General features: G+C 42.2%; 1 protein-coding gene across 8 annotated transcripts in view; it reads right to left on the bottom strand.

Moving 5' to 3' along the window:
- SEMA6A (semaphorin 6A) overlaps window positions 1-25,053 on the bottom strand; it is a 126,327-nt gene that overhangs the window by 50,057 nt on the left and 51,217 nt on the right. For 7 of the 8 annotated variants that reach the window (XM_045571856.1, XM_045571858.1, XM_045571857.1 and 4 more), the window contains exons 2-6: window positions 10,205-10,342; window positions 7,914-8,031; window positions 3,943-4,003; window positions 2,913-2,975; window positions 2,091-2,192 (exon numbers count right to left, since the gene is read on the bottom strand). In XM_045571856.1, coding sequence (XP_045427812.1) covers window positions 2,091-2,192; window positions 2,913-2,975; window positions 3,943-4,003; window positions 7,914-8,031; window positions 10,205-10,304 — 444 coding nt within the window. In that variant the 5' untranslated portion in view covers window positions 10,305-10,342. Of the gene's footprint in view, window positions 1-2,090; window positions 2,193-2,912; window positions 2,976-3,938; window positions 4,004-7,913; window positions 8,032-10,204; window positions 10,343-25,053 lie in introns of those variants that run through there. The other variant, XM_036411365.1, reaches the window with a different exon arrangement.

Here is a 25,053-nt window from a genome sequence, read left to right on the forward strand (position 1 = left end):
ATTTATTAGAAGCATTTGTTTTAATGAATCCTAAACAATGACAAATGGAATATTAAGTGGTAGAATTAAAACAAAAACTTTAGCTGTGTGGTCTTACTGGCTGGAGTAAATGTTTGTTTGCATTGGCTGCCTTTATTATAAACTGCATAGATCCTGACATTATTTAAGTTTTTGATACTTTATGAGAGTATTTTTTCATCTATTTAGGTTTTTAAAAATATTGCATTAAAAATGTCACTTATCTTGCTTGATTACTGAATTTTTTTATTTTTTTTATTTTTTGGTGCCTCAATTGCCTCACCCTAATCCTGGTGCCCATTTCCAAGTATCAGACTGAAGATGCACATTAGGATAAAACAGACTCTCCAATGTCTACGGCAGAAGGTCTCTTAAAGCTGTGCAAGCTAAGGCTGGTGACCCCCTGGTTCTAATACCTTTCCTCATTGTCATCCCTCAGGGTTTCACTTTATGCTGGTGAAACTCAAATCTTTACTACGCCCCACATCTCTCCCTAAGTCAAGGCTTAGCCATCCAGCTTCTTGTTAGATATCTTTGTTCGTGTCTCATAGGCATAGCTATCCATGGTGCTATGCATTCTCATAATGCACAAAACTGAACCCCGTCTCCTCACTACTCTGCTCAACCTGAATGCTCTTCCTTCATCCCTTGTCTAAGCAGGACAGCCCGCTTCATCCATTCACCCAAGAGACACCTACTGGTGATCCTTAACTCTTCCCTCTCGTTATCCTGTGCTTCTTAGCGGTTATTGAGTCCTATTGATTTTTGTCACTGAACCTGTTCTCTTCCTTTCCTGAACCTGTTCTCTTCCTTTCACCCATGGGGCCACCTACCTCTCCAGACTCTTTTTTGTTATTACTTGTCACTTCACAGTCCATCACTCCAGGGCCAAATGAAGGTTCCCAATCTCAACTGACCGGGTTTACTCCATGCCTTAGTTCATGCTGTCCTGCCTACCTGGATTGCCCTTCCCTTCATTTGGCTAACTTCTACTTCTTTAAGACAAAGGTTAGGCATTATCTCATTCACTGTCTCACAAAAATTAATTGAGCACTATGTCAGGTTCTGGGTAATCACTGGTGTGGTCCCTGCACTCAGAGTTTAGGGGTTTCTTCTAAGCGGCAGGTGTTTGTGTTCCATATGTAAGAACAGCAGGGTGGGGGGATGTTTGAAGAGAGGGGTCATCTACCTCTTTCATCTACCTGGAAGCTTTCCCAGATTCCTCATCTCAGGCTAAGTACTTTTCTGTTGTACTTCCATAATACTCTGCCTTATGTTGCCATGGCAGCAACCCTGTGGAATTGTGGTTTCTTCATCCAGTCTGGCTTCCCTAAGGATGGAGGCCTCTTAGCTGTCCTTAAACTTGGCCTGGCCAGAGGAGAAACTCAATATATGCTGAGTGAAAGACTGTAGCAGAAAGAAGGGTCAGGGAGAACCGGCAACTGTGGAGCCAGGACCTCAGATCATTGCCACGTCTGCTTTGCAGCTGGTAGCTCCCACTTCTGCAGCAATAGCTCTACCAGAACTAACCAGATTAATAAGGCTTTGAGAGTTAATTTTTTCCCCTTGCATAAAGGCCAAGGTAGGTAAGGACATGGTTAAGTGAGAAGAGTAGTAAATATAATTAAATTCTTATGTTCTTGAAAATTTTAAGTCTACAGGTTCCAATGGCCTGCTTTTGAGATACCTTTAAAAATAGGAATGACTCACAATACATATTAAGTGTGTTTCTCTGCTCAGAGAGGTGGGAGGGAGAAAGAGGAAGGAAGAGAGAGAAAATCCATATGGTATGTGTGGTAGGTATGTTGCTGTTCTGAACAATAAAGAATAGGGTCTTACAGAAACCATCATTGCTCGCGAGGCTCTTTAAAGACCTGTCAATCAATCCTGAACTAACAGGAAGCTTAGAAGCTTGTTCAGGATCACTCATGGGGAACAATACATTAAGTCCAACAAGAGAGAGGAGCCCAGGTAGTGTTGAATTACCCCTCTTAGGTTGCTGCTGGTACAATCCCAGTGAATTATGAAATACCTCTAGGACATGTGGTTCCAGCAGACGAAATCGCACTCACCTTATAGTTTCTGCAGGAAGGGTTGAAGGCATTAGTTCCACAGACAAACAGGGTATCATCGTTTTTCTTTAGAATAACTTTAATGAAATTGTGACACTCATCCTGAAAAATAATTGAGACTCCTTTGTATTCAATCCCTTCAACCCAGAAACCCGTTCTTCGCTGTGTACGGTGATCTAGCCAGTCAGGCTAAAAGGAGGGTAGCTGAGGCGCCCGTCTGCTAAAAGTTCGAGCTCCTCCACATGTTTACCGGAAGATGATACTGACAACAACAATTGCCTTTGGAACAGTAAATAAAGACATGGCGTAGAGTCTGTGTTTACGTCACAAAGGGAAGGCAAGCCTGGAATTGGCAACTTCCCATTGGGTTAATTTTAATGCCAGATGTCATCAGGTTTCTTAATAGATAGGACGACTCTAGGCTGAAGTGTGGTTTTATGTGGCTCTGTGGCCAAAGGCACAATCCCTGTGTGCCTGCAGCAGCCTTTCCGGAGCTGTTCTGCAGAGTCCCTGGGGGCTTTGGACTGTGGCCTGGGCTACTAGAGAGTGCACTTAGAGTCAGGGCAGCTGGCTTTGTGTCCGTAATCCCCAGTGCCCCTAAGTAGTTCGTGATGCGGCCCTAGCTGATGTCCCTATGTTTCATCACATTAAAAGCCAACTCTTTTTGCAAATTAAAGCCTCCAGTCAGTTGATGGGAAAAGCAGTTACTGGTGGTAAAGGGACTACTAGCATGATCCATCCCACATCATGGTCTATGGCTAGAGATAACAGTCCAAACCTTAACCCAAAGTGGCAGCTGCAGGAGAAAGGAAAGTGGCCTACCTTATGCTTTCCCTTCATTCTGCACGTGTCTACATCAGCCTGCTTAGATTTCCATGTCAGTTTCTGCAGGGACCAAGAAAGAAATCAACAAGAGCCCAGAGATTGTTGCCTTTGATTTTAGAAGTAAGAGTTCCCTTGGGGAGACTAGAGACTGAACATACATTCATTGAAAGCTTTCTACACCCTTTCTCCATGGTTAATTCACCATAGCGAGAAAAGATTAAAGATGGACATGTTCATTTAATTTTGAACTCCTATGTATTCATTAAACTACAAAATGATCTTCTCTTTGAGATACAGATAGAGGAAAAAGAATAAACAACTGTGGAAATTTCACATAAAATACCCAAATTAACTTGCTAAATTATGCTCATTTTGACAAAATACATGCAGTTGCCTTTCCTTTCAGTTGATAAATCAATTTTCATAAAGCAGGCTTTTTCCTTAAAATATGGAAGTCATTTTCTTAAAAATAAAGGAGACATTCACTTTAGGTGGACAAAGCTTTAATTCAGGCTGCACGCCACGTACATTCATGCACTGAAGGGGCCGTCTACGTCTACGGCAGATTTTATTAACTAAAATACCTCCATGTGGAGATATCAGGGGAGCCCAGGCTATATTTTATGACTGTCTGAAATGGATAATGATCAAATTCCTGAGCAACAACAGTCAAATCAAACTTAATACTGCAAGACCTGAAAACACAACATTTAAACATTTGTGGGACAAAGTTTTACCCATGAAAACTGATATTTTCCTGGACAAACATGGCAACATTTTATTGAAGGAATATAGGAATTACCTAAGACTCCAAAATGTGTATGTCCACATATGTGATGAATAAAATATGACATATATAACTGTTTCTGAACATACACAAAGTCCTAACTTAGCTCCAAATTAAGATCTCACAAAATTAAATTATAATTGGCCATGTCCTCTCAATCTGTGCATTTAAAATATAAATTCTCTTCACAAATTATCCTAAAGTCCTTCATTTCAGAAAGATGGTTTTAAAACTACTTACTTTGCTACAATAAATTTCTTCTGTGTGTGATGTGTCTATATCAACAGTATAAATATGATCCCTGTAAACAAAGAAAAATGAATACAATGTCAAACATAAGCATCAAGACAGTTCATTTTCTCCTGAATGAGTATGTGTCTTACCCAAGGCAGATAAATCCATATCCTGCTATAAAACAATAAGACACCCACGTGCAAGGAAGCGGGAAGAGCTTTCAGAACCTTTGGATGTGGTAGCATCTATTATGAAAACTCTCCTGCATTCTCTCTCATATCAGAACTGTAACGTCTGCATATCGTAGTTCAGGAGAAAGGATTATAAAAGTTAAACTGGCCCCACTGTAATACAGATGGGTTCACATTTCAGCATCTTCAAACCCATGCACCAGACACTTGGTATTCAGCATGCTGCATCTGTTCATGGGGGCAGGGGGGACCAAAGCTAATGTTCCTCTCTGTCTCAGCATTCGCTTTGGCAATGTGATTGGCAAGATGGAAGATGGTAGAGGGAAAATTATTTCCAGAAGTTACTCTCTTCTTCACACAAGGATGGCCCATTAAGGTCTAAAATGCACTTGAACCTAAGTTTCCGTTTCTTGCTTCTGTTCACCTTCCTGTTTCACTGAGAACTTGGTTGTCTTTGTGACTCGCTGCCAATCTCCCCTAGGAAGCGGGAGAGGAATCGGCAGCTCAGGTGTGGGGCTATATTTAACCATCCCCTTCTGTTTGAGCTGAGTACAAGGGTGTTTTTGTCTGGAATTCAGAAGAAAGAAAAGAAAAGAACTACACTCAACTGGGGAGATGGGGGGTTAGTGAGGGAAAGCAAAACAGCTCATTTTCCTTTGAAATAACATTGACTTTTTCTAAAATGCAGGAAGTCCTGAGGCTGGAAAATTACCCACAGCTTTAAACCAAGACCTCCAGGCTCCCAGGCAGACTCTCAGGTCCCTCATTACTTAAAAGAAAGGGGGAGGGAAGGAAGAAAAAAGGAAAGAAAGGAATCATCTGTCAGGATTTACTTCAAAACCCCCCCCCCCTTTTTCCTCTCAATATTTTTGAAATCTTTTTGCAACCATTTTAAGGGAAGGTACAATAGATAAAAATAAAAGTAAAAGCAGGCTCTCTCATGTGAAAATAAAAGAGGAGGGCAAGGCAGTGGGCTTAGAAAATTTCCTTGCCTGCTATGAAAGAGTGCGAATGAGCATGTGTGAGGGGGAGAATAGGGAGCCTGCTTTGTAAATTGCTGAATTGAAGTTCTTCAAACTTCAGTAGGGTGCCAGAATTTCGCTGCCCTTTAATTTCCAGGCAGTTTTATTGCATTCCTTTATTACTTGTTTGACTTTATTGGTGGTGCTGTGGGTCAGGCTTATTATTGGAATGGAATTGCCTCTATGACTCTGGAATCAGGTTTGAGATGACTCCAGGTTTTCTTTGCCCTGCCTCTCTTCAAAACTTTAAGTAGGAGCCGAATATATGAATTGTAAATTAACAGCTGATTAATATGCATTGGCAATTCCTCAGAAAGCTCTTGGATTGCCCCCTCCTGGCATGACCTGTTTATGTTAATTAGCAGTTTAGAGATTAAAAGGAAGAAAAGAATTTACAAAATGGATAATAATGAAGCAGAATTGAAAGGGGTTCTTGCCATCAAGACTCAGTCATTCCCCGGGTTCTGGATGGTGCTTCCGGATCGCTGACATCAACTGTCTAGAAGAATTGGGAAGCCTTTTAAAAATACAGTCTGTGAATGAAATCTCCTTTTGGACAATGCAATCTTTTTCAATACCCAAGAGATCACATTGCCCAGCAAGCAGAAACAGTCCAGGGTCAAAGGTTATTCCTAAGCAGCGACCAGTACATCCTAGGATTCATACACAGCTCTTATTGAATTAAGTTATTTGAACATAAACTGACTTAATCCTAGGACTTCCTCTTCCCCATTGCAGTAAGTAGCACTGAATTGTGTTGCCATGGCTTGAGCGTGGCAGAAGAATTTGACTTGAAATAGTGTTACTTGCTGCCTAGGAACCTGGATCTCTCAGAGAATGATGGAAAGTGTGAAATTAAAGTGTGAGGAGAGACCCTAAACATGGCAGCCACAGAACTCCTTTAGGAATCTTCCAAGTGTGTGTATTGAAGGGCAGTGGTTGAGTATAGAGTGAAAGCAGCTGGTCAGTGCTAGGGTTTTACAAATTTTATCTCTAACAAAAGGCAAGTCTGCTTCATAGTCTTTAAAAATTGAATATGTTTCTTCTCCGCCTTCCATTTCTTCTTTCTCCTTTTCTTGGTGTAAAACAGTTTTAACCAGCTGGAATAATGGTCAGGACTAAGTTTGCATAGCACTTTGCTCCTAACTCAGGTACACCCTGGAACTGCAGCCCACAGCCATGCTAAGTCATCAGGCATATCACACCAGAGATTCCATTGCAAAGTGAACAACCTATAGCACATTATCGAGTCAGCCTATTTTTCACAGGCCCAATGTTTAAGTTTAGCTTTTAGATAATTGGATACAAATGTAGTCTTAGGAAACAAAATGTAGTATTTAAGAATAAGTTAATATTCTGCCTCAGACATGTCTACTGAAGACCTTGTTTTTTAATGAATGCATGCAATGACGATGTTCTTGGGCAATAGCTCTTATAAGGTAATTCTCAGGACAAATATTACCACCTCCACTGCTCAGTTAGGCTGTACAGTATGGGGAGTAATGACCCAAACTCTAAAGCAAGACCATTCTGGTTCAAATCCTGCTCTGTCATTTCGACTAATCATTTACCAATTTTGTACTTTGGTTTCCTCCCATAAGACATGGGGATAATAATATTTTTTTTCTCATATACTTTCTTTCAGGATCAAATGAATTAACATTTATAAAGAACATAAAATTATATATGCAATTTATATGGCATATACAACTAGTATGTACTATATAGTTTTTTTTAACTGAAATTTAAAAAAAAAGTATTTTAGCATTTCTCCCTGTGACCAAATATGGGGTACTTAACAGATATTTTAATGTCACCAATGGTTTTGTTGTTCTTATTTTATGTTGTACAGCTTGTCTTTTCAGAAAATCTATGTGCTTTAAATGAATCAACCACTGTTGCTGTTTACCTGTTCTTTACCTGTGCTTACAGTCAGACAGGAACCACAAACACAATCTTTATTTCTTTCTCCCTCTGTGAGATTATGAATCAATCTAAACTCAGTAAGACCACAGTGGAATTTCATATGATGGTGTTCCTTGTTGCTGTTCATTTAGAAATTATTTTGAATGAGCTACACACCTTCAAAAGGGAACCAGACATTGTTAGAATCCCAAGAGACTTCATTAAGATAATCTCTCCCAACCTCTCATTTGACAGAGAAATATTCCAGGTAAATCAAGAGCGAACTTAAAAACAAAAGCCTAAACCCACGTGATGCTTGTGTAGGCAGTTTTCTTACCACCATGCCTGTCAGCCTTAAGACAGGGTGTGTTTTAATGACATTTCCCCAGTGGATGAATATTTTCTTACTAGAACCAACTGAAAGACTCTTTGGGTGCTACTGCCAATCCGTTAAAGTAATGATATATACTATCCACTCACTGCAGAAATACAAACAGGCTTAATATACACACACACTATAATAATACATGTTTACACATTCAACTTAATTTAACAAACAAGTATCAAGGAGAAAGGCACTCTACTCAGTGCTCGAGTAAATATTTGCATATATGTTCAAGAAAAACATTGGATTACTTGGGTCTAAAATCCCAAATAGGCAATTATCTAAAGCCGTACCACGTCAGACAGACACAGAAAATCTCAAAAGAATGATTGCGTGACACGCTAAAGTAGCCTTTACATTAAATAACGCTCTGTTTGGGAATGTCATGATCCTTAACAAGATGCACAGCGGGCCCGTTTGTATCCTGGGACCATCGGCCGCTTGGGAAGCGGAGCCGTGGAGCAGGCCACTCACCGGGCAGCGATGTAGAGGGTCCTGTTCATGATCATGATCATCTGGATGTCCAGGCGGTGCCTCTGTGTGCTGTTCCGCCCTGGCTTGTGGCCCACAAACACCGGATACTGTTTTGTATCTGTGAGAAGAGGAGATGGGGCAGCAAAGGGAAAAGGAAATCAAGCCAGGAATTGACAGGGCAGGGGGACAAAGGGGGCTGTCTACAGAACAAAACCATATTTAAGTCAGACCATGCCACCACTTTCCGTCTCCAATGAGTCTTGTTATTTTAGGAAAAATTATGACAGAAGCATGCTCTTTAAGAGAATGATCATATTACGGTTTCATTCTCAGATGGTAATAAGCCTGCCATTTGTATTTCTAAGTGTCACTGTTTCTGACTTGTCCCTCTTCCTGGGGCTTAAACTTGCAAGTGAACCCTTTACATGAAGGTGCTCTTTCTCCCCAGTTCTCTTTTCATCTTCTTTAGAGCGCTAAGCCTGGGGGGCAGCCTGCCAAAGATCTTGTCTCGGGACAAAACTGTTTCAAAGCGGCCTTCCCATCAATCACCACAAAGGCAATGTGGTCTGGAGGCGAGAGCCCTGGACCAGGAGCCAGAAGAAAAATACAGTCTCCGCAGGCGTCCAGTTGGAATAATCTGCCATTGAAGGCGGCCCCGCTAGGTTGGTTGGCATTCTAGGAACTGTGGGAAGTTCGCTCTTGAGTTAAGCAATTGGTTGATCTCACAGAAACGGGCAGTTTGACAGGACAGGGTCAGACTGAGTGTAGCCAGTCGGGTGATCTGGACTTTCCCTGGCTTGGAGAGTGGGTGAGCCCAGTTCTCCTTTCTCACAGTTCTCTCTGGTTGACAGTGGGCAATTTGTAATAATGCCTGACCTTTAGACATTCCTACATCTCAAAAACCTCTCTGCCTTTCATCCTACAAACTTCGGAGCACAAGCATTCCTCCAAAGAAACTAAGGACTCACATACGATGAGTCACCTTTAAAAGGCACTTGTATTCAGGGGGTTGGGGAGGTATATAATGACTCGAAAATCATTCACAGATTTATGCTCAGACCCCTCACTTTAAACCTCAGTAGTATCTGGGCATGACTCACAGTGGGTGTCTTATTCAAGAGCCACAGTTATTTTACTCACAATTAAGCTTTAGTATGGAATTAGCTCATGCCTTTCTCCCCACTGCTCTGAAATTTCATTTACCCATCATTAATGAGCTTGCTAAAGCAGAATCATGTCTCTCTGGTATCAAGGTCCAAGTGCTCACTGTAGTATCCTTTTGAGCAGCACATTTGGGCTGGGTCTCTTCTGTATACCTATCTCAAATGGTGCTAAACTAAGGCTTACTAAGGTTTGGTGCCTTGAATTAGGTGGAATCTGTCACTGCAAGAATGATGATCTCGAACTATATAATTTGGCCTCAGTCATGTTCTGACTTCTGTTTTATGTATCAGTCTTGCCACCTCACCTGATAAAATTACCTTTTTCATCCCAGATGGGCATTAATGGATCGTATTAGTATTCAATATTATTTTAAACACTTTTTGTATGGTTTATTTTTGTTTGTTTTGGTATAATTACTGAGAAAATATATATTTGGGGAAAATGCCCTCTTTCATTTTTAATGTGATAAAATATTTTGTCTTTTGGAGAGAAGGAAAAAAAAGTAGTAAATTGGCTGTTCCATCCAATATGCACGTAAATTTTCTTCATTTGAGGAGTCAACTAAATTCTCAATCATGTTGCTTTCTATCCTCGTCAATGAAGCAGACCAAAAGGAAAGTTATATAAACAGTTAAAACAGGCCCTTGGGATTAAAATTCACTCTACCTAAATCTAACACAAGCATTCCTCCAAAGAAATAATTTCTAAGTCTAAAAAAAGTTAATTTTTGTCTCTAGAATGCTCCAAAGCAGCCTTACTATTTCCTGTCTTTATCCTCTAGTAAATTCATATGTTAATTACATATGAAAATGTGCAATACTAGTAATCCCCAAGGGATAGTGATATTGTCCCTCAGCTGGTTTCCAGCTGGACCACAGCCTCCATGTGGTAACGGAGACTTCATCGAAAGTATTGAGGAACGTTTCAAATGCTCACACATATGTGTCCTATGACAGCATTTAATGAAGTTATAGAACGGGCATCTGACCGACTTGAATTAACTTTGCCACCTGCACAAGTTCAAAGTGACCAACGAGTCTCCTGTTCTGTTAAACTTTTTAATGTTTTACTGGTTGATGCAGGCTACCGTGCCCACAAAGGGAGAGAGTGGGATTGTGGGTACTTACAGTTGCCATGCGAAATACTGATTGGCTCAGAATCTTCTGGGAAGCCAGCCCCAGCGCAGTGCAGCAGTGTGAGATATAGCAGCAAGGCTTCTGGCCTCATAGTAGTTCAGCGGGGAGACTTTCTTTCTTTACTTCACCCTGCCAAAGAGCAAAGGAGGATTTTTTTTTCCCTCTTTTTGCAAGTCAGCTTTATTCAGCTCCATAAAAATGAAATGGCCTTGAAGATAAAGCTAAGAGAAAAGAGGTCTCCACTTCCCAACTTTTTCATTGTGAATTCTCTGATTATTGTGTTTTACATAAGGAACCTGTATCCATCTATCACCCAACAGCACACCCGCCTTCCCCAGGCATCCGCACACTTTAGCAAAGCTTCTCCCAGACATGTGACAGAGAGCCTTAGTTCCTCTGTCCTCAGCCTATAATAGGCTATTATCGGCGGCTATTTCACAATTATGAAACGGCATCCCTCAAAATGTGAACTGAAGAAACATTTTTTTTTTTAAAGGTGTAAATCCCTTTTCCTTCTCAGCAGGTTTTTAGCAGCAAGACATCCCTCAGACATGTTTTGTTTGGCCAGCCCAGGGTCTTTCAAAAATTTGTAGTTGCCAATATTGAAAAATTAGGAGATTTCTAAACTTTACACAAACCAGAATATCTTTCTTTCTTCTTTTTTAAAAATTCTCACCCACGTATATTTTTTTCTGTTCATTTTTAGAGAGAGTAGAAGGGAAGGGGAGAAACATCATGCAAGAGAGACACATTAATTGGTTGCCTCTTGCATGCACCCCAACTGGTACTGAGGTACGTGTCCTTGACAGGAATTCAACCCCAAGACCTTCCAGTCTGAGGGCTGATGCTCTAACCATTGAGCAACCAGTTAGGGCCAGAATATCTTTCATATTGACCTAAATAACAGTTCCTCTCAGGCACCACATTTCTCTCTACCCCTAACACACTCTCTCTCCCTCCCTCCTATACCTATAACTGGTCCCCCATTCACTATTTCCATTACTTGCTTGACCCTTTAGTTGAGATTTTCACCCTTGCTTTCTGTAATTCCATAGTAATTCTATAGTGACCTTAGACATACATAAAATTACAGAATCGAATCTGTGATTAAAAAGAAGTAAATGGCTCTTTTCAGACCTTGAAGAATACTCTAGGGAGAATTTGAAGCCATATCTTGAAATGGGAGGGTTGATTTTTTTTTTAAAGCATATCCCTGTACATTTTAGTCTCACATTCCACCTTGCAATGAAATAGTCATGGATAAAAATGCCAGGTATACTGTTATACCCATCTGTATTTTCATAAAGATGCTCTTTATGTGTAGAAAAGAACTCTAAATCTTAGAAGTAAAAACCATTCCATGTAGAGCCTATTAAAACAGTAAATATCACATAATTCTGAGGCATATTTCAAATAAGTGTTGATCTATCAGGGAAGTTAATGTAAAATGAGGATATCTTTTCATCTCTCCAGAGTAGTAAAGCCTTAGAAGTAGCCTGCTAAAGACGATCTCTTTTGAACAAAGCTATTTTACATCAGTTCATCAATCATTTAAGATTTGTGTGTAGAAAGGTCAAACTTAGTAACAAACTGCTAACTTATGCTTTTTTGAACACCACTTAATATAAGATACCCATGTCTCTCTTTGTCATGCCAAAAAAAGCATTAACAAGTCCGGAGTGTTACATTACAACTTATAATTTTACAGTTATCACTGGGTCTTAATCGTTTTATTCAGTTGAAAAGTGCACACTACTTAATTGGCTTTATCTTAAAAATCAAAGCGGGAGAGAGGCTGAAAGAACAGCCAAAGCAATTCCGTATCTTCGGCTCCGATGTGTAGATTAAAATTAAACTTTAAATGATGACTTGTTCAAAGGGGTGATCTGTTACCAAGAGACATAAACATGTATTTATACACAGGTTAAACATAGTAGCCCATTCCTCTATCCATTTTTCCAGTTCTTCCTATTCTGGAGAATCTCAGCCCAAAGTGAAGAAGCTCTGAGGTACTCATATTTGTTTGTCATACTTTGTGTTCAGTATAACAATGAAGAGTTGAAGTCAATAATAAGAGTTAAGTAAAACAGAAACCAGACATCAGTTGGCTGTTATATTTTAGATGAGAAAGTATATGGGGAAGAGGAAGCGGCAACATTTAGCAAGAGCTCTCGAGTAGTAGTACGGTGTTATACAGGAGCACAGTACCTCAGAGCGTTTGCAGCATGTAATGGAAGAATAATGGGACTCAAAAGACCTGAGTCTCATTTCTTTAGCAATCTTTGGGAATATGTGTATACTTTTAAAGAATAATTTTTCTTGACATGACAAATGAATTCTATCCTTCCACAACTGCATTCATTTTTGCGCAAATGTCCTACAAGCTAATAAAGTTCTGCTATTATGCTATATCTCCTGATTTTATCTTTTTCCATCTTAAAATTGGGTTAGATGCAACATTCTCAACCCCAGAGGCAGGCATGAAGAGCACTGCATGCAGAATAAATATACTTATTATACATTTCAGTGGCTTCTTTTAATCCCTACACCCAGGATCATGAGTGAGACAGGTTATTAAATATCTCCAGGTTTAGCCCTGGCTGGTGTGGTTCAGTGGTAGAGCATCAGCCCAAGGACCAAAAGGTCCTGAGTTCTATTCCCAGTTAAGAGTACCTTCCTGGGCCCCGGTCAGGGTACAAGCAGGAGGCAACCAATCCATGTCTCTGTCTCTGTCTCTGTCTCTGTCTCTGTCTCTCTCTCTCTCTCTCTCTCTCTCTCTTTCCCCCCCCCCCTTCCTCATTTCCACTTTCTCTAAAAATCAATGGAAAAAAATATCCTCAGTGAGGATTAACAAAAAAATTAAATAACTCTAGGTTTAGAATAGGGCTCCACGCCAGAAAAAAAAAACACAGCTGTTTCATGTGTCTTTCTATCATCACATCATCAAGTTGTTAGCATGTACATCATATGAGTGAGGGTGTTCTGGCAGTACCAGTTAATCTTGGCCAGTCCACACGAACACCTTACAATTTTCTTCAGTTGAGGCTTTGATGTATAGCTGCTCCCTTCCTACACAACTTTGGGCTCTAAACCTTGTAAATATATAGTCAATCTATTTTCTTATTGAAGTGATTACTTGGTGGAGAGACCCCAATTCAATCACACTGTCATTTTCTAGCCTGTAGAACATAGGTTGGCTATCCCCCCTAAGAGCAATTGGATTGGCTGGGAGAACAAAAGCAAACAAGAACTTTCCACTGTGCTTCAAAACTTTGAGTTGGCTGGGCTGCGGTGATTAAAATACGGTTTAGGTAATCTTTGAAACTTTAAGTGTTACCTAAAAATGTTTTGGGGCAACTGCAGGCATTTGTTGGTTTCCCTCTCTGTAACCCCACTTATAGAGGCTAACATGGCAGACTAAAGCAGCTACCCAGAAAATTAGATCGTGGAAAGACTGTCAATATGAGGACTCTAAACAAAAGTAAGTAATTTACTTCAGAAGGAAGCTTATTATGCCTGAATTTTCCATCTAATGGTCTAAACTTTCCATTATGCTTAGCTTGAAGAGAAATGCCCTTTGTAAAATACACCATTACTATAAAGTTGTTTAATCCTATTCTTTCCTAACCCACAAAATTCATGGAAAACCCTAGGGTAGTTTAATAGGCGTCTGTTGGTGAATTTATTAGGTCTGTTTGGGTTAATCTAAAGTTAATTATACAATTTTACTCTGAGTCAGATGGTCAAGAATTGTGTTGACTTTCTACATGCTCTGAGCCCTGAGAAAAATTATTTTTACTGTAATTTTCCCATATAGTTTTTAAGGCCAAACTGATGCATAAAATGTTGTGACCGTTGGCTGCCGTGGACTAAATGGACCTTGCAGAAGGCCAGGAAACTAGCCTTCAGGTATTCCAGATTGAGGACCAAACAAAAGAGATTTAAAAGAAAAAAGTCTGTTTGAAAATCCTGTGACTGTGTTTGTGTAGATAATTGTTTTTAAAATGATCAAATATTCCATTTTACCACCCCTCCCTCCATACCCTTGTCATCCATATGGCAGGTCATTGTGTCAGCAAAGCATTAACAAAGGGAATGTCACTGGAACTGGTAGGGTAGGTAGAGCTAGAGAGACAGGAGCTGGATAGATGGCTACCAGCAAGGGGAACACAGGGGAGATATAACAAACAAGAATTAACCAAGAGTTAGAAGACACAAGAGTGAGAAGGGAGAGACTTGAAACCTCCTCCAGGATGTGGTCTATAGCTTTAATCCTGGTGAGGCATCCTTGAAACCTGAAGAGGTTTTCAACTCAACTCCAAATGAGTGGGGCACTTGGTTCAACTTTGGCCAGCTAAGCTTCCTGCTTGGACTATCTCTGAGTGTATTTCCTCTTCTTACAAATACACTCTTACATGCTTTGCTTCTATTTGGTACTATCTCTTGTTTGAATTCTTCCCTACAAGCAAGACAAGAACCGAGGACACAGAGACCACCTCTGATAGAACTGGAAATGATCTTGAAGTCAGAGAATAAGGTCACAAATTGCTACATCTTCTTTCTGATTAATCAGGTTAATTTCATAAGAGCCACTAGGCCTGGCTAGGAAGCCCAGCCACAGTTCCATTCACATTTACCCCAAGATTTGGTCAATTCTCTGCCCAAGTATCACAAAACTGGTAGGACTTGGCTAAAGCTGGCTCACAGAGGACAAATAAATAAATAAACTAGTTGCTAGCATTTAGGAGAAGGAAAAAAAAAAGTGGGCAAGATTTAACATACAACTCCAGATTTCTGGTTTCTTAAAGAAATCAAAGATCTGGCTTTGTGGGCCAAAATTACACATGACCTACGATCCGGATGGAGCTGAGGAGTAGCTGTCCAAAGCAGAGGGGCAGGCCCTCTCCAGTTGGAAACATTCCCACCACTCTCCATTGTCTTCTGAAGCCTCTCTCACCCCCTCAAACTTGACTTCCTGACCCCTGAAAACGCGGAGGGCAACCTTCACGCCACTCAGGAGCAGCCCCTCACCACTGCTTGCTGGAGTTATCCTGCTCGTCCGTGCCATCAAGTGCAAGTTGCTCAGTGTCAGTCAGTCTTAGCAAGTGAACCTGGTGGGACCCAATGCCTGTGCACACAGATGAATGGATGTTGCTTGTTTCAAACACCCAGTTGGGCTGCTGCACACTGTTTACATGTCCAACTGCAGCAAACAGTTCATCAGTGCATTTGGACTTGGCTGTAGCAGTACAATTTGTGTCTGATTTGGTACAGAACACTGGCATCCAAATGAACATGTTAATAATAAGTGGGGGAAAAGAAGGGAAAAATAATATACCTGAAAACGAGCAAATTTGTGGCCTGGAGATAAAAAGGAAGTGATAGCAATGGCCCTTTTTCTAAGAGGCAAATTACTACCAGGTTCCAGTAATTCTCTTAAGGAGCACATTGTCCAGTCCTGGCGGAGTAGCGGAACATCACCCTGTGCTCCGAAAGGTCGTTGATTCGATTCACGGACAAGAAACATACCCAGGTTGTGGGTTGGATCCCCCACAGGGATCTCTTCCTTTCTCTAAGTTCAACAAAAACTATCCTCAGGTGAAGATTTAAAACAAAAAAAAGCACGTTTTCTACTGCCATCATGGGAAGTTTTAAAGATAATAATTCACCCGGGCCTTAACAGAAAGAAGGGCAGGGTAACAGTGTGACCCTGGGTAAGTCCCGCAGCCGCCTTGGCCACTAGTTTCCTCCCCTGTGAATTGGAAGGATACGGAATGCAAAACCCTCTGGTACTCCTCCAGGCTCTGAGATTGTGCAATTCTAGGCTTCTGTGCCCCGATGAAGAAGGGAGTGGGTATGTGAAGATGATTAGGGAGGACAGTACATGGCGTGACCCCGGGCTGGGACACAGCATTATAACCCATGTCCAAGGCCAGGGACACCACCCGGAGGTGTGAGTGGAGGAGGAGGAGAGGGAGTTGAGGCGGGTGGCTGCTGAAGCTCCGCACAGTGGGCAGTAAGGCCTGGCCCTGGTGCTTGTCTTGGCAAGTACCAGGTTTATGGCTCTGGGATTATGGCAGCGGTTGGGCAATAAAAGCCCCATGCACCTGGTGAGCGCTCTTTCCAACGGGAACACTGGTTTTTCTGCACTCTTTCCTGGTTCCCCTCCACTGTTCTTGGCTTGGGAACGCTAGAGGTAGCCAGTGGTCTGTGAGGGAGTGGCTCTATGTGTGGCAGTGATGACAGATGGAGCAGCCCAAGCTCACTTCGCTGTCCCTGTCCTCGGACTGCTCTAAGACCTGCATGAACGTTGCAGTTCCTCAAACCGGAGCAAAGGAACCCCAGCAGGCGGCACAGCCTTAGTTTTAGGATAAAGTTCAAGTCCCATAAGTACAGAAATTCTAACCGTTGTTACCGTGTAATCACATTCGGAGCTTCGTTGGGTTTTACAGGAAGGATAACATTTTCCTTTTTATTGCTTCAGCTGTCTGACCTCCGCATCTTTGCCTATACAGGGGGGATTGTCTTTGTAAATCTGAATCGAAATCAGTTTAAAAGCTCCTACATGAAGTCAGTCTACTGCTAATGAAGAGAAGGGAGCAGGAAGGGCTGAGGGTAAAAACCTGGGGTTTGGGTTCCTCTGACCCACTGACATGCTGGGACTGCAGGCAAAATGCTGGCACTTCCTGAGCCTCCGTTTCCTTCTTTGGGATGGGTAAAACGACCTCAAGATTGGCTGTGAGATAATGTACATAAACATTTGTAGCTCTTGAAAAATGTTTGTCAGTGGAGATACAAAAAATTACCTTTTAATACCTTTTCTTGGAGTTCCTTAGGAAATTCTCAGGACGTCCCCGGACTAGGAACTGGTGTTTCACTTTGTACAGCAAAGAAGCAGCCCTCTCTCATCCACCTTCTCCCCCTTCCTCCTTGAGGCCACCAGCTGCCTCACACTGGACTGGGCAGCTGGAGAAGGAGGAGGGTCTGCCCCAGCATGGCATCACTCAGAGTGTGGGGGTTTTTAAATGCAGGTCCCAGTTCTCACACAAATGCAAAGGAAACTAATGATTTGGGAAATGGAGAGTGGATAGGGTGGAAACAGAGATTTACTGAGCACTTTGTGTGTGCAAGGTACATGTGCATATTATTTATTTAACATCACAGCAACCCAGGGCCTTATTATCTCCATTGTGCACACAGGGACAGTGAGGCTCAGAGTAGCTGGACATCATGTCCAGACAGCACTCAGTCCACATTTTCCGGGAAAAAGGAAAGCCAACCTGCAAACCCTGGTCTCTGTGATGCCAAAGTTGTGTCTTTCCCTTACAAAGAACGGGGACCAGAAGGGAGGCTGGAAAGAGATGCTAGCATAAACGGAAACTGCACTTAAGATAATAGTTGACATGGACATAGAGTGGCTGAACATCCCTAATGGCTCCAGTAATAAAAATCTATAAAAGGAGCACACAGTGGCTTGCAAACATGTCGGCGTGCAAGGCTCATTCCACTTTATGGCCCTGTGCTTTCAGGCTCAGGTGATAGGAAAGATGCAAATGCTTCTCAACCACAGTTTTAGGAGGAATTGATTATCTCCTGACACCACTGTGTCCAGAGAAACCACTTGCTTACAGCCTCCTTAATAGTAATGTTTTCAAGTCAATATATCAGAGAGAACAGGGTAAGAACAAGGCTGCCTGCTCTACTAGCTGACATGATAAACCGATTTGGACACCTCTCAAGTTAGAGTAAGAAACCTCTGCCCAGAGAGAGGAGGGAGAGCAGGTGTTTGTGCAAAGAATCCAGCTTGCTGCACGCTGAGGACCTGTCTCACAGAGATCCAAACTGCTGATTATTCTTGCACCAAAGGAACACTTCGAAAATTACAGAGTGTTTCAACAGCAGGTGTCCTTCACTGACCTCCACGGCCCTGTGTCCCGGACTGGAGCAATCAGAGGATGCTGCTGGCCACAGGATGCATAGCTGGACTCCCCGAAGATTACTTCCCAAATGGAATTAGGAACAACTTGGCCATTGATTTTGGTTGAAACCTTTACTGTACACCCAGTTTTCAGGGACCACGCTGGCCACTGTTTGCTGATATCGCATTAAGATATAAGGCTCATGCAAATGAGAAAAAATAGCTCTAGTCTCTTTATAAGGCAGCTAGTCTTTCTCTCCTCCTCTCCTCAGCCATTAGCGGAGACATAAAAGGACCCATTTCAAAGGAAAGGGAAATGCCACAGACCTAACTTCCACACATTTTGGAGAATGATGCTAGCATTCTATGGAGCATAATAATAAATATCGACTGTGTATAATTGATGCTCCATTTTAAGTCTAAAACCACTATCACAGGAACAGAAAACCAGCTATGAATTTAGAAGAACAGAGAGAAAAAATATTTTTGGAAAAATTAAGGTTGTTTGTAAACCTGTTATCTTCCAAGGGGAGAAGGCAAGCCTTGTGTTTCAGGTGATCCTTTGTTACGACAGTTTTCTTTCTCTCTACTGACACCCCTTACACACTCCCGCGCTGCCTCACGCTCTTGAGCCAGTGCATTTAATGTACTTTGCTTGGAGGTTTCAGATACAGTCTAAAGACTCTGTAGGGCTTTGCAGTTACAATCATGCTCTTAGCAGGCCTGATAATACTGTGGCAAACCAGCTTGATCTCCAAGAGCTGCAGCAATTCCCATCATATTTACCGATGTCACACCCCAGCTTTTTGCCACCTCTATCTTTTTCAACTTTTGTGATTTGCTGAACTCACACATCTGCTCCAGAAACAGAAACAAATGCCCTCTTTGTTTTCCCAGTTCAGGAAACTGAGGCCCTGAGAAGTCCGCTCCCTTGCGAAATGCGGCCCAGTTCAAAAGTGGCAAGGCTAAGCAGCAATTGAGGATGCCTGACTCCTCAGCCTAGCTCTGTCCCTACATTATGCTGCTTTCAGAAAGGAAGCCAAGACCCATTCATTTCTCCTTGGCTTGCTGCCTGATGTTCATTACTTCCATTGCCTGATTTCCATCTTACCGATTCCCTGCTTTTCTGCTGGGAGCCGGCTCTGTGCTAGATGCTGGTACAGGCAGAGATGGGAAAAAGGTCCCCTGTGTCGTCATCTCCACCCCACCCCCCACCGGACCTCACTCTTGAGACAGCTCTAGGCCATTGTCCCCAAAACAGAACGTGAACAGACAACAATAATGGTTCAAAGAGAAATTAAAATCCTGTCGGGAAGAATACTGCCTGCAGCATGAAGAGGTTGCAGAGGCATGTGGGTGGGGTGATCGGTGAAGGCCTCTGGTTGGGGAAAGCCTGGCAGGTTGCACGTGGTTCACTGTGGACCGTGAAGGTTAGAGGAGGACCAGGGAAGAGCGAGACATTCCAGGTAGAAAAGCAAGGTCAAGAGAGTGGGATGTTAAACAACTCCATGCCAGTTAGACTTTCAGAAAGTCAAGTTGGACCATTTCGCTCTTTGCTTAAGGAATTTCGAATTATTTGTCTAAATAGATGGATTTTTTCCACTTCATCTAAAGTTCAGTCTAATAATTATAGCAAAGTAAAGATCGTGTCTGATTACTCTTTCCTTCTAAGAATATGGTAGAAGAAGAAGGAGGGGCAGGGAGTGGGGCACAGGTGTGAAGCCAAATCTCAGAAGATTGGTGTTTAGTCATTCAAGGTGCTCTGTGAGTTACTGTCACAGTCCTCTCTCTGGGTGTCTGCACATTTGTAATCTCATTAAAAATGAAGTAAGGGCAAAAGTGACATGCCTACATTGAGGGCATTTTCCCCAGCTCTTAGAAAAAAATGTTTGTACAGAGATTTCAACTAGAGATATTAATGACCAGAGTTTTCCATGAACCTTTGTCAAAACCCTACGCTGATTTGAACCGAAATAGAGCAATCGCTGGCCTTTGACAGGAAGCCTCTCCCTGGTAATTTCTCCTCTGTTCAGTGTGGAAAGTAGAAAACAGAGCCTCCCAGCCATAACTCTCCTTGCTTGGCCTGTTGATTGCTCGGGCCCACATGGCTGCGGGGATGTGCTCTCTCCCGCTTTGGAGTGGAAGTCAAGTCAAACTTGGCTTAGAGAGAAATAAAAACAACCTGAAAGCCTCCTTCTCTGAGCTCTGGGTAATGGCCTAAAATAACAGTATCACCAATCACAGATGATTGGAACTTTGACTGAACCCTACAAAAACTCTTATTGCCTTTTCGGCAACAAGTCCCAAGATCAGGATGTGAAAAACATTCCCTTGAATTAGACTTCGGATCAGGCTCTCTCGCACTTGCTGCATGCCACTTTTCATTGTGCTCCTCGTCTCTTTCAATGAGCTCTGATGCTCTCCCAGTCCCCCGAGAGCCAAAAACAGAGTTTAAATTTGACTACAAGCTTCTAATTGTATATCAAGAGACATCATGTCATTTTAGGATCCGCTCCACAACGAAGCATGATACCGCTGACTGGGGTTTTTCATCAGTAAGATATTATAAACAGAGTGGATTATCTGTATGCATATCTAGACACATCCAGAACAAAAATGAGATGGAAACATTATCTCTTGAATTTCCACAATGCTCTTATATTTTTTATGGGAAAAAAATTTTTTTTTTTTAATTAAAAAGGGCGAGAGGGGAGGAGAGTGGAAGGGGAAGAAAAAGGGGGGGGTGGTAGAAGCTGTGATATGTTCTGATAAACCAGATGAAAACTGCAAACCCACACATTTAAACCTATTTAAATTTATTATTGAATTTGGTAGATATTGCTAAATTTTTCTGCAATGAGTGATATCTTTATTGGCTTTGCTCATGTTCTTTGCACAGAGAGCGCTCCTCATCAGGCTGGCTGGATTTACTGGGAGCGGGTTTCAGTTTGAATTGGGGCGGAGAGAGCACCAGTCACTAGTTGCCTCTTCCCAATCAGTCAGATCTACTGATAACATGCCCTAAAATGCCCATCTGTTTTTAAAGTGAAATCCTAGCCTCAAAATTAATAACTATTTCCAAACATCCTGAAAATATGCTTCCTTAAGGCCAAGTAAGAGTAAGTTCCAGGAAACTGTGTGTTTGTTTAAATGTCTCTGGCACTTAACGACTTGGTTCCTTACCTAGGTGACTTAAAGGTCGCTGTACAGAAACAGATTTAAGGACCCGTTCATGGAGATGGAGGGGTCAGCATCTGGATGAACTATTATGTTGGTAGTAGTTGATTTTAATTAAATATACCTCACCTCTCCATAAGTTTATAAGAAAACCAAGGTTCATTTCCTCTCAGTTCCTCTAAATGTGGATGAAACAAGTTGGTTTCAGGTCCACAATCCCTTATTTGCAATTACAAAAAAAACAAAAACAAAAACAAAAACAACAAGAACGAACCCCAATTCATTCTGTGACAAAACTTGACCTGAACTGACATGAGACCATTTAAAGTCTTTTTAAATCTAACTCTTGGGATACATCTCACTGTACAAACACTGGTGGGTTGGATTACTGGATGCTGCCCCAAAAGGCACATATGTCCCAGATCACTTTTTTTGAAATCTGAAAAATTTAAAACCCTGAGACACATCTGTTCCAAGAAGAGACTGTAGAACTTTATTCCTTCATCCCTGAGGAGATTAAAAAGGAGGGAAAGGAGACCCACTGAGCAGAATTCCTAGCACCGGTTCTAAACCCAGGAACTCTCTTCTGACCCCACGGTGTAGCAAGAGATTCCCAGAGAATTTTTAAAATGTAATCAATTTCACTTATTTTTAAAAATCTTATCTTTTAAAGTATATTATCATATTATACTTTACTTGCAAGAATAATTCAGAGACTGTGAATTGCTGACTGTGTTATCTGGTCTTATTTTCCTATCTTGTGTTCGTAACAGGGTTCCAGGCTCCTAGCCATCCAAGCAACTGGCAAGAATTGGCTTCCACAACACGAGGGATGCTCAGCATGGAGGTGATCTTGGTAGAGACGGTCTGTCTCATCTCTCGTGGATGAGCAGTGACATCCCACAGCGCACATGTGACCGCCTCACCCGGAGCAGCAACCCCAGCCTGGACACACTTCATCTTCCTTCCATCTGACAGCCAACTGCAGGTGGGTCAGCTCCCTTCTCTCGGTGCGAAATATATCACCGGGCTAACTGTGTCGCCGTCGCAGGCTGGTGGTGTCTCCAAAGGAATATCCATAGTGTCTGCAGCCTGTATGTAACCTTTCTCTCCCCAGAGGAATGGCCCTGGGGATGGCTTTTTTCAGCTCCCATAATCAGAGGGAATGGTCAGCGGGCAGGGTCTGCTCTCTGCTTAATTTTCAAATACCTGTAACTTTCTTTTCATACAACACCAGTACGCTGAAGGATTAAGTTTAAAAAAATGAAGAATTTGTATTTCAAGACTAATTCGGGAGGGCAATGGTTATCTTGTGGAGTGACACAGGAGGAAGATATACTCTCTCCCTCTTCCCTTCCTCTAGGAGGGCCTCTCCACACACTGGCCCTGCGTTCTCTCTCACTGAGCAGGCGTTGGGCATCAGGTAGAGTGGTAATCAGTTCTAACTCTGCAATAAAGTGGAGGCACGTGGTTAATAGCAGCAATCCAAATTATCGGGAGGGAGAACAGCACATGGATATTACCAATTAACCCGTGAATCGAAAGAGAAATAAATAAATAAGCCTTGCAATCCCCATAATTAATAGCCCAGCAGACAATCACTGTAATTACAATCTCTATGAGAGAGACCAGAATCAGGAGGGAAAGTGAAATTATCCAATAAGCTTGAGTGTGACAAGTGGAAACCAAATTAAAGTGCTGAGGGTAAGACAAATGAGAGGCGATAAATCAGAGAGAAAGCGAGCGTGAGCCCGTGCCCAGCCTAGCAGCGGGGGCCCGGGCAGCTGGCCACCCCAGGAGAGCACAAGGATCCCTGAATGCACGTGCTCCGAGGCACAAGAAATGCATAAATGGCTCTGAAAACTACTCGTTGCCTGGTTATTGGAAAGCCCAGAGGCCCATCTGGGTCAGGCAGGCTCTCACTCGTAAGGATTCGAAGGGCTGAGCAGCGAGACGGAAAAAGCACAGCTCTGGAACAGGTGGAAAAGGAATAATGCATGAACCTTTCTAACGGCACATTCCCCCAGCGACATTCTTCCTGTTCGGTTAACATAATCTTCATCACTCCAAAGAGTGAAAAAAAGAAAAATCATTCTGAAGTGGTATGCAAGAATAAGCAGATGTGTTCTTCACAGACCTATTTAACCAGCCTTTCCCAGCAACACTGAGGTATGAAAGAAGGCCCAGACTCACCCAGAATCCTCAGTGAGGAGAGAGCAAGATGCTGCATGGCACCCGAGCAAGATGACCCCTGATTGGGCACTGCGTCGCCATGTGAAAGTGAGGGGCCTAGGAATGCCTCCTCCTACCCTCACACAAAAAGTATATTTGAAGGTTAAGAATCAATAGTAATTTTTCCCCCCATTTTTGCAAGCATTTTTACTCCAAAGGAGCATTGCTTTTGTACATCATGAATTACTTCTTTAATGTTTTGGCAGAGAAAACATAGTACAAGTGCGTAGGCATTGAGACAGGGCTTTATTTTCAATGTTCAGTAAAATAGGAAGCTGCCTCTGTTAGTGGTTTTCCTTCACTCATCCATTCATTCACTCAAGAAGTGGTGGAGTCTAACGTGTGCAAGCAGGGCACTGTGCTGGGACAGAGTGGGATATGAGGTCGTGGGCTTTGCCATGGGTTCTGTGCCTGTCAAGAGCCGCAGACCACTGTGGGAGATGGCACCTGAGCAGCTAGCCGTACCAAAGTGGAAGGCAATGTAAATAGAAAAGGAAATACTTTAGGAGTTCAGAGGACTAAGAGGTAACATCCAGCCATTGATTCTACAACCCAAACACATGCCAGATTTGTCCACTTCTCTACATGCTACCTGCCAACTAGGATCGTCCAATCCACCATCAGCACCTGCTTGGACAATTGCAGTAGCTTCCTAATCAGTTTCCCTCCTTATATTTGGCCATCCTTCCATTTAATCTCCACAGAGAGGCACTTGCTACTCCCCCACTTGGAAAGATGTTCCCCTCCCCCCATCCGATTTTCATATAGCTGGCTCACTTTTCCGAATGCAGTTAAAATGTCACTTCCTTGAACAGACCTTCCCTGAACCCCAAACAATCCAATGCTTTCCCCCCATCACTATGTTCTCAATATCTGTAATGGATTTGTCCCTTGTTGCTATTTCTACAATACAAGAGTATTCTTGTTTACTTTTGTCTGTCCCTCCTCTCCATTAGAATGTAAGCTTTGCATGGGCAAGTTTGTCTTGTTAATCACTGTATCTCCATGTTCTGGAATAAAGCTTAGTAAATAGTGAACTCCCAGAAAATACTGGAGATTGAATAGGTGTTACTCCAAGAAAGAACATCAGAACAACTTCTGACAAATCAATTTTTAAAGAAAAGTGGATACGCAAAGGGCAAGGTTAGACATTTTCATATGTCTTAAGAGAAACCTGGAAGACGGTTATGACGGTAAAGCTAAGATCAATGAGCAGAAACTATAAGGAGATAGTGTCTGCTCAAAATAAGGAGGAACTTGTAGTAGTTACAGTAGCACAAATATGGACTGGCCGACCTATGGGGATGGGAGGCCGGATGAGTGCTACAGTGGAAGGAACATTGTCCATGGGAGGCAGACACTGGATGGAGGGTTGGACCAGACAATGCTTAAGATTTCAGTGGAAAGCATTACTTATGAATCTTGGATCCTCCGACAAGTCTTTATTCCCACAGAGTGAGGAAACACTGCTTAGTGGAGGAAGCCATACATGGTCCAGCACAATCCAGCTGTT

Source organism: Pipistrellus kuhlii, unplaced genomic scaffold (genome assembly GCF_014108245.1).
Source record: "Pipistrellus kuhlii isolate mPipKuh1 unplaced genomic scaffold, mPipKuh1.p scaffold_m20_p_4, whole genome shotgun sequence".
Classification (NCBI taxonomy): Eukaryota; Metazoa; Chordata; class Mammalia; order Chiroptera; family Vespertilionidae; genus Pipistrellus; species Pipistrellus kuhlii.